The sequence below is a fragment of the Aythya ferina genome (genome assembly GCF_964211825.1).
Source record: "Aythya ferina genome assembly, chromosome: 6".
Classification (NCBI taxonomy): domain Eukaryota; kingdom Metazoa; phylum Chordata; class Aves; order Anseriformes; family Anatidae; genus Aythya; species Aythya ferina.
The window spans coordinates 11241335-11251048 of NC_140303.1; the positions used below are offsets into that span (position 1 = coordinate 11241335).

At 48.5% G+C, this 9714-nt stretch overlaps 1 protein-coding gene across 2 annotated transcripts in view; it reads left to right on the top strand.

Moving 5' to 3' along the window:
• Positions 1-9434, top strand: part of UBE2F (ubiquitin conjugating enzyme E2 F (putative)) — a 60108-nt gene extending 50674 nt beyond the window's left edge. For both annotated transcript variants that reach the window (XM_084523967.1, XM_084523969.1), the window contains one exon: positions 8939-9434. In XM_084523967.1, the coding sequence (XP_084380093.1) occupies positions 8939-8989 (51 nt within the window). In that variant the 3' untranslated portion in view covers positions 8990-9434. The remainder of the gene's footprint in view (positions 1-8938) is intronic.
• Positions 9435-9714: the final 280 nt, after the last annotated feature.

Consider the following 9714-nt stretch of genomic DNA (forward strand, 5'->3'; position numbering starts at 1 on the left):
AAATATTACAGATTTAGTGAATGTTGGTTTGCAGCAAAATTCGTACATGTGTTTGACGCTTGCTTTTGTGCGAGTAGCACAGGATCTGATGTCTGTATTTTTAGTTTTTGCATCCAGCATGCAATTTTGAGCAGTTCCTGGGAGACAGGACTCGGAGCTGTACAAATTGGCAGAGCCCTAAAGCAGCTGAGGACTCGTTATCATGGTAAGAGGACACAGCTACCAGCGCGGCAGAGGTGACAAGGGCTCGGGCAGTCTAAGTCACTGTTAAACTCGAGATCTAATTCCTAGCTCTTATTAAGGACATTAAATCAGTGGAAACGAAGCACGCTGATGGAGAGCACGTTGCATTTTTGCTGCTTTGCAGGAGGGAACACAGTGCAGAGAAGGAAATGATTCACCCTGTGGAGACAACAAGGCAGTTAATGGCTAGGCATTCATTTGGACCATCTTAATCCTGAATTAATGCCCTGGCATTTAACTTGCATTCTCTTTCTTGTCCTTCCCTTAATTTTGACTTGAATGTGTCTCAGTCTTGCTGTAATGTTCCTCCACAGGCAACCTTTTCAGCCCGCTTTGTCTCTGCTCTGACAAGTTCAGGGCTGAAGGAGCACAGACCGCTTTTCTCTGACGTGCTGCTCATCTTCCGTGTGGGTGCCAAAGGTTCGTGTTATACAAAAAAGATAAAAGGAAAAGGGGAGAAGCAGCCTATTTATTAAACTAAGTTTGACACTCTGCTTTTTTTAATCTTTCGACAAAATAATCCCCTTGTCTGGCTTTCAGACTGTGCCTTAAATCAGCCCAGTGCTGCACTGACTGCAGTCACAGCCAAGGCTCTCGTCGTAATGCTTTACTCTCTAACATCTTAGCAACATCACCCCCACAATCTAGTGCTTGTTGTGGTAAACAGAGAATGTTTGGCAAGGAAATTGGTCTCAAGACCGAGTCCCTAACAATAAGTAACTCTCACGTCTCTCTAGCTGGTGTAAGAGGCAGTCCTGGCTGTAATTCCTTGGCTTCAAGGGAATTCTCTCTCTAGTGTGGTTCAAGTCGGTGGCAATCAATTCAACGTGATTAATGTGAGTTATTTTACGTGGGGAGAGATGCAGAATTGCACGGCACTTCAGGTTTCATTGTTTGATTCAAGCTTCCCAGACTGTAAAACTACAGCTGGGTAGGGGTAGGAGGGGAATTCAGCCGTGTACTAAACAATCTGGTCTGGAGCACATTGGAATATGAGATAATAGCAATTAGGTGTAGAACAAAAGCATTTCTCTGCAGCTGAGAGGAAAGGATTTATTGAGTTGACAAGCCTGACACTTCCCTGCATCATTCCTCAAACTAAAAATTAGACTTTTCACAGAATTTCCTTTGTTTGGAGCCTCACTCCAGTCTGGGTATACATGCCAGCCTCGGTGCTGCTGTTGCTTTTGAAGGATTTCTGTTTTCTCTCCCTTGGTTTCTCCGATAAAACTTGGGTATTGTTTTGGAGACCGCCAGTCTCATACTCCTGCAACAGCAGCAAAATAATCTGAAGAAATATAAAGTGATGGATTACCGATTAAAATGAGTGAGGAGACGCTGGGAAATTTTGCTAGGCAGCTGGCAGGTTACATGAAGAGCTCGTGTTTTTAATTGGACTTGAAGTTGGAGGCCTCGATATGAGTACAGATTTGTTCTTTCTTGCTTATTTATGCCCGGCGTAACCGAATAAACTGAGTCTGAATCATGCTGGGAGGGCTGGTTGTTCTGCAGCGACGGCGTGTCCAGCACATCATCCTCGAGGCGTTTTCAGAAGGCATCTCACAGAATCCCAGCGCTGCTGAGGGTGGCGGGGACCTCTGCAGATCCATCTAATCCAGCCCATGAGCTCGTGGTGGAGTCAGCTGCAGGAGGCTGCCCAGGACGGCGTCCTGTGGATGTTGGGCATCTCCGATGGAGACTGCAGCCTGCTCCTGTGCTCCATCACCCTCACTGTAATTTATTTTCCCAGTGTTTGCTGCTTTGCTTGGCAGTCTTTCTGTAGAGGAATTGGGCTTTGCAGTGCCGTCCATCTGTCCCTTTCCCCATCAATCCTCATTCCCTTCAAACACGCTCTCCAATTTCCATCAAACCCAGCAGAGCAGCAGCATCTCTAAATCCAGTTCCCATAACCTCCATGCAAATCGGCAGCAGGAATAAAGAGAGCATGGTCTGGGAGTGAGCCACCAGCAAAGCCTGGGAGCACGCGGAGCTCGGAGCACAGCCTCGCCCCTCTCCCACCTGCATCCAGGAGGATGAAGGAGCTGGAGAGAGGAGGGGAATATCAAGGAGGCTGTATTGTGCTGGGGGGAGGAGGGAAGTAATGATAGCGAAACCTGACTGCCTACAGATCTGCAGGCTATCTTTGCTTGCTGAATGTGTGCTTTAAAGCCCGTTCTCAGTTTTGCTAGGTATTCTGTGGCTGTGTGGGTAAAAGCGTGTGGGCTGCAAATTGACTCTTGCATACTGACTAAATGAGGCTTTATTCTGGGCTGGAGAACTACCCACAAGCTATTCAACACCGAGGGGAGCCCCATTACCTCATCCTGATTACAGGCTCTGCGTATTTTTGCTTGCTTTTTGCTTTTTGCCGTGTTTAGCCGTACTTACTGCAGTGCTCGTTGTTTTTTTGGGGGATTTTTGCACAGCTCACGTTCTGTAATTGACAGTTGCACCAACAATAGAGAGACGCGTGTTATGCAGACTGCTTAAGAGGTCAGTGCTTTGGAGTGACTTCATCTGGCGTTATTAATTCTTCACTGTAAAATTGCACATCGTATCGTAGCTGAGTCTGATGTCGCGCTTGTTTCTCAGCAAGAAATTGCAGTGGAGAAAGAAAGTGCCCAGGAGCTTGCTGTGGGACACAAGGCTATGGAAGAGAAGAGCTGGAGGTGGTAGGAGTGCTTCTGTAGACCCACAGAAACAGTAAGAACAATGAGATGCTCGTAATGAAGCTTAATAGGATAAGAAATGTTTTGCCAGACGTGGTGATTGATCGCTACAACATTTCAGGAGCCCCTTGGTCTTCGTGTGGTTTCCCGATGTCTCTTCTCCTGTTGAGGTATGTCAGGACAGCTCTCCAGACAGTTCCTGCTGCAGGATGATCCAATTAATCTTGGAAATGAAATGCTTGAGGACATCAGTAGGCTGTAACTCGACCTTTTCACTACTTTTGTCTCTTCTTAAGCAGCTTGGGGCTTCTTGGTGCCTGTTTATTTTACCCGGGAGCTCATCTGGTTGTGGCAGCGTTTGTAGTACCCATACATCAGGCTTAAACATTTGGATAATTGCTTTGCTTGGCATTCAGGGAGCCTGAAACTGCTGGTCTGTGTGTTCAAATTACACTTACGGAGTGCTAAACCTTTGTTCTCAGTGCCAGCCCTCGTAGCACAAACACGCAGCCGATTTGAGCCAGGGCAGCCACCTCCATCCTCCGACTTCTCTTCCACTGCTCTTCCAGAGAGAGACTCGGGGAGAGCTACCAAAATCGATCCGTGCCTCCAGGAACTCCTCGGCCTTTTGATTTGCGTGTTCACCGGGGTCCAAGAATTTAGGACGCAGGTCGGTGTGTTTTTATCTTCATCTTCTTCAGTGCTGGGCTTTGTCAACAGCTCAGTTGCTGCAATCAGCTCGAGGAAGGGCAGGCAGCAGCAAGGCTGCTCAGTGCGTGTCCGTGGGGTTTGTTGCAGCCCTCACTATGTTTGCTTCAAGCTGGCATTATCAGGCCCTCATTTTTTAAGCTGTTTGCATTGCAGAATGTTTGAGCCAAGGCGTTGCTTAGCTTAGCGTGCTCCTGCTGTGCTGCTTTGTGTACTCGTGGTTGAGCTTCTCGTGGCCTGGGATCTGGCTTTGTCCGTTGTCTGCTCTAAGGTTTTCCACTTAACCTCATTCCCTCGTTCAAATTGATAGCCCTGCGCCAGCCCTTGACATCCTGAAATCTCTCTTGCTAATAGGAAGTAGCTGGCCCTGAACGTTTTCTTCAGCAGCAGCGCTGCTTGTTTCGAACACTACAAAGCTGTGACGTGACAAAAGCGCGAGGGTTTTTTACCCTCCTTCAAGTAAAATAAGCAGCTCGCATTTATTCCTGGATGCCGAGGCGAGGATCTGTTTCCCAGCGTTTTCTAAGAGGTTGTGAGACGTTGAAGGATTGCTCTAATTAAATGCATCCGCAAGCGTATCCGAGGATTTGAAGTATGTGCTCACCTTTGGCCAGACAAACCTGTCATCTGACGTGGAGGCCAACTTTTTTCCCCTCGATTTGTAATGAATCCCAAAGCACTTGTAACCGATTCAGCTCGTGTTGCATCAAGGCTTTCTCACAAATATTTGCTAAGGTAGTGCAGGCTTACTCTTTGATTACGGCTGAGCTGCCCTAATGAGAACAACAAAACCACCCCAGCCCAGAAGCATCTCTTGGTGTGGATCTCACCCCGTGAGTCATTACATTTATTTATCCCCATATTTATTGCAGCAAATCCTTTGCTTGCTTTGCACAGCCGACCACCCTGCTTGGTATTTGTTGTTCTTCCTGGAATTGCAGCAGCTGCGGTAGGACAAACATTTTGTTTTTCTGCAGCATTCACTCATTTAGAGATCTGCACTGTGTTTTTTTCTTGGGTTTCCCCACCGTTTTATGCTGCCCCTGTTACAGCCTCGAAGCCTTTTCCCCCTGAGCGTAAAGCGCATTAAGCAGCATGTGCAAATGAGCAGCAGCACATCTGCTAATTGTGCTAACAGATGGAAATAGGAACAAAAGTTACTTCTGGAGAGCTAGAAATATTTATAGGAGCCATCATCCATCGCTCCCAACGCTTTGATTACGGATGGAGCCTCTTTGTGGTTTGTGAAAGTTGATTAAGCTTTTGCAGATGGTTTGACTGGAGGTAATGAGAGAAATGTGAAAGAAATGCAGATGTCTTAAAGCTTCTGATTTACGTGCTTTAGGCAAATAAGTGGCTGAACAGGAAAGCTTTTGTTTTGGGTTCTTCGGGAAAAAAACACAGCTCTAAAATGTGAGCAGACAGCAGGAGTGCCTGCACCGAGCCCCGAGCGCTCACCAGCCCGGGGAGGTTTGCTGGCCCAGGGCACGGCTCGGATGGGGCAGGACTTGCAAAAGCTCCCACAGGAGAGGATTTCACGCAAGTCTCCACTCTGAGGGAAGGTGAGAATGGCTGCGGGGCTCTTGGACCTTTCCCTACTGGGGGCTGAATGCAGGTAGGGGTGAGCCGTGGCACTAGCCACAGAGGAGGGCTCTCTCCAACTGCCTCCAGCCAAGCTGCTCCACGAGTCAGAGGGCAGATTTGGCAAGGACGTCATGACCTGCATCACTCCTGATCAAGGGAATGATTTTTCTGCTTAGCCTTCCTCAACCTTTTTGGTCCCATCACCTTTGCACGACCGGGACTGAGATGCAGCTATCCCCGGCTGCCCCAGCAGCTTTCACCTTCTGCCTTCCGATCCAGAGCCCTTTCCTCTCCTGACAGCTTCAGGGAATGCTTTTTCCCTTTCTCCTTCCAGCAGGCAGGTAGGTCACTGCCACTTTGCACATCGATCCTGTAACCTGCCTGTCAGCACAGCGATTTTGGGAAAAGTGCCCAAAGGTTGATGCTGCCAGGGCTGGGTCTGTTAGCCGTGAGAGCCTGCAGGATGGTCAGGTTTATGGCCAGGTTTTTCACCCTCCCTTTTTTCTCTGAGCCTTTCTTTATGGAACTCAAATGTAATTAGCTCCGAAAATTCCCCAAATGGTGTCGAAGCTGAGCTAAATATACCGGTGACGAGGAAATCGTAGCAAGGTAGGGGTGTGAGCTGGAAGCGTGCCTCGTACGTGAGCTCTTCGGGTTGCTCACAGGTTTCATTCAGCTCCTCTCTAACTGGGAGTGGGTGTGTGGGGGCTGGTGGGCGTGAGCACTCATTATTTCCCCGGAGGAGGAACAGAAAGGGAAGGTCGTTTTAAACATGTTTCGTGGGGCTCACGGGTGAGTCTACCTGATGATTATATCCTCCTCCCAAAACTTCGCACGGGGCTGAGTAATGTCATCTGGCTGTTGCTTGGTTACTGGCGCACAAAGACCCTTTTTTTGGACTGAAATGCACTTTAAGTAAAAACACAAGGACCTGAGAGAAGTCGTTTGGGATATAAAGCTGTGATAAACTTTGGATTAAAATAATTTTCTGTTAAAACGGTGGCTTCTTGTCAATATTTCAGTGCTTGCTTTATGCAAAGGAGGGAAGAGCAGGAGCAACTGAGTATTTCTGTGATCATTACTTCTTTGTATCAGCTTGGATTTTCCAGAACTGTAAATCTAACTGATGTGCAGGTGGGTCAGAAATAGCAAACCAACATAATTCAGTCACTGCAGTCACCCCGGAGGCAGTAGCTGCGCATCCTCCTGCAGGAGCCGGGCAGCACGGCCTGCAGCCACCCTAACACACCCTGAGGAGGGTGCAAAGGCCTCCCTGAGGGCAGAAACTAAGGTCAACCTTAGCAGGAAGAAGAAAAGTTTTGCCAACTACATTAGGGATAAGGAGCTCAGTCCTCTTTGTTTTATTATGCAGCTTCATACGTAAAAAATCTGAGTTTTACACTTTTTCAGCAAGCTGCAAGCTTCTCTGGTTGCTGTGGGTACTTGCATTGAAGCATTTATGGTGTTTGCATTGCGTACTTGAACAGGTCTTCTTCCCCAATTAACAGCTTAATAATAGGATAGCCGTTAATCAGTGCAGCTCGGTGCTGGACAGCACGCTGGAAGAAGGCACAGCCGCTCGGAGAGGTGCCAGATCGGGTCAGCGTTTCTCCAAAAGGTTCCCAAATCTAGAGGTGCCATAGCTTTAGGAATTCATCTCATTTCAGTGTCTTCAAGACAAGAAGCTCATCAGTTGAGACTGCGGTGAATTGTGTTGGTAATACATCAGTCCATGTAACTTTTCCCTCGATGTAATTAGGCAAGGAGTTGTTTTTGCTATTTTCTTACTGCACATCGCTGCACGCTCCGTGCTGTCTAGCAGGAACGTAGAGTACAAGTGGAAATTGTGAAATCTGTAGATGTCTGAAGCTGGGACTGTTGGCCAGAGTGTCAACTACAAATCTGTTTCTATTTGCTTGAAGTTTAGTGGCTAAACTTCTTTGTTTCAACGCGTGTAGGAGAAGTTGGGTGGGATGTGTGTTGCACCATGCAGCCCGTGCTGTGACCCGGTTTCCAGCACAGTGCTATCGTGAGCTGCTCTGTACGAGCTGGCTACTCCGTGCTCTTCATCTCGCGATTCATTTGGAATCTCCTTTTGATGGATTGATTGTCCCAGAGGGATTTTCAGCAGACGAAGCAGTGATTTCGGTGAGCATTACTCACACAGCAAATACTTCTTGCAGCACTGCTCACACGTCCCCCCAGGACCCATGGTGCTCACGTACCCCTCTGAACTCCCTGCAGCTCGGGGCAGAGCTGCTCTAGGCATGCCCCAAAGCCATGTACAATCTCCAGTTTTAGCTGGTTTCTTCTCCTACATGGGTTTGAGAGCCGAGCACCTGCAGAGCTGGACTTTGGGATCCCGGAGAGCCCCGGTGGCACGGGGACAGCTGCTCTGTGCTGCGTTGTGGTGCAGAGAGCGTAATCCTGTGCATCTGGGAGCCACAAAAAGGGGCTGGTGGGAGCAGGGAGAAGGCTCCTGAGCTGCCTGCGGGTGTTGTGGGTCCGGGAACGATGCAGCTGGCCCCAGTACGTGCCCAGTGGTATTTCCTGGCCTTGTTTTTCCTGGCCTCGTGCCTTGTGCTGCGGCGAGGGATCAGCCTGTAGTGCTGAGGATGCCCATCACGCCCAGCCAAGGTTTCCAGCGTGCGGTGCCGTCGTGAGTAATTGCTCTGCTTTGCATCAAGGTAGTCCGCAACTTAGCCGAGCTGAAAACAAGTTCAAAGTGCCACTTATTTTTGGCTGCGTGATATTTTAGCAGACGCGAGGCACCGGGAGATTTCTGGTGCTGCAGACAGCCCGAGACCCGGGGACCGCTCCGAGACGAGCTGCTTGTAAGTAGTTACTTCAGCAACACTCGAGCGTGCTACTCAGCGCTCCCGAGTGTTGTCAGAGGATTGAAGTTGGCTGATGCACAACATCTTATTTAAAGCAGAGAAGGCAGCGGCTCCCCAGCACTGGTTTCTCTGCACACTCACCGTGTCCAGGCGTGGAGGCAGCTGTGTGTGAGGGTAAGGCATTGCCCCCCTGGCGGCACGCAGCCCTTGGGGTGGTTTCCTGGAAAAGACCTGGAGCACTTCACAGGTTTTGTGGGTGTCTGTAAGAGCTTCACCCCAGAGGTGACCGCTCAGTTGTTCTTTCCAAGCAGTGCAAGCTGTCGCCATCCATACCTTGGTGTAACAGGGCTCCCTGCCCGGGGCAGGGCACCAGAGTGCTCAGCATCTCTTGGAAGGGCATCTCTTGGCATGCCGGCGAGCCTGGGGCTGTGCTCCCCGACCCGCTGCGGTGCTCAGAGCAGGATTGTGCCTCCCTGCAGGTCGTGGTTGCAGGCATTGGGCTCCTCCTGACACCAATCCTTGCCTTGGTGCGCGAAGGATTTGTGTGGTCCGTGGCCCATACTGTGTTCAAGGCCCTCTTTGTCTCCTGTTTGCTGGATTTTAATTCATTTTTATTTTAATGTTAACAATAAAACACCAGAAGCCGGTGCTTTTCCACGGGCGCAGAGGCTGTGTGACAGTCCTGTGGGTGCTCTGCGGAGGGCTGTCCGTGTCGCTGTGTCCCCTCTGAACCACTTTCGGAAACGAGGCGCTTGGATTATCAAATTTTAATTCTCTAGGCTGTGACAGACGATGAAAAAGCAGTGACCGATCTTGCTCGGTTATGCACTGGAGCTGAAGCCCTGTTCAGTCCCTCTCCGGCTCCCCTGCGGTAATTCTGCCTCTGCTTCCCTCTAGGAGGACTTCCGAAATAAAGTTGAAGATTACATTAAGCGCTACGCGAGATGATGAAGGGGGAGGGATGGCAGGACCACGGTTTCCATGCTGCAGAGTTGTCCTGAACTTCAACAACACCAACCAGAAAACCAGCCCGGATTGTACTAGTCCTGTGTCCATGTTGTACCGAAGAAGAAAACTAACTTCATAACCTGTCCATGTTAAAAGGAGAGTTCAGCATAAATACAGCGAGAAATTGTGTATGTTGGTTGAAAAAAAAAAAAAAAAAAAGTTGTTTGCTTACTTTTAAAATGTTTACTCCTCTGAACTGTACTGTATATCCTGTTGATGAGATACGCTTGAGAAGTTGCAAGAAATCACTATTGAAATTGTAATTACACACTTTTTTTTAAACTCTTGCCTAGGTTGAGGGGAAAAAAAAAAAGAAAAAAGAAAGGAGGTGGTGTGGTTTTGGAACACTTCAAGTTGGCAATAAAATGGTCTCCTGTGAACCAAATCCCAATCCTGTTGCCTTTGATGAGCAAAACCAACGGGAGCTTTCTCCAAGAGTCAGTGAAGTCAGGCTGAGAGCTTGCCCGAGTGCAAGTCCGAAACAAAACTAGCTCTGGTATTGAAATTCTGATTATATTTAATGTAAGTCCATCTTGTCACAAGTTTGGGATTTTTATGTTATTTTCAGCTCCTGTTTGGGCTACAGTATGTTTTTTTTTGTTTGTTTCTATCCATTGTGTGAAGTAGCTAAAAGAAATATAGGCTAATCCGTAACTTAAGTAAAT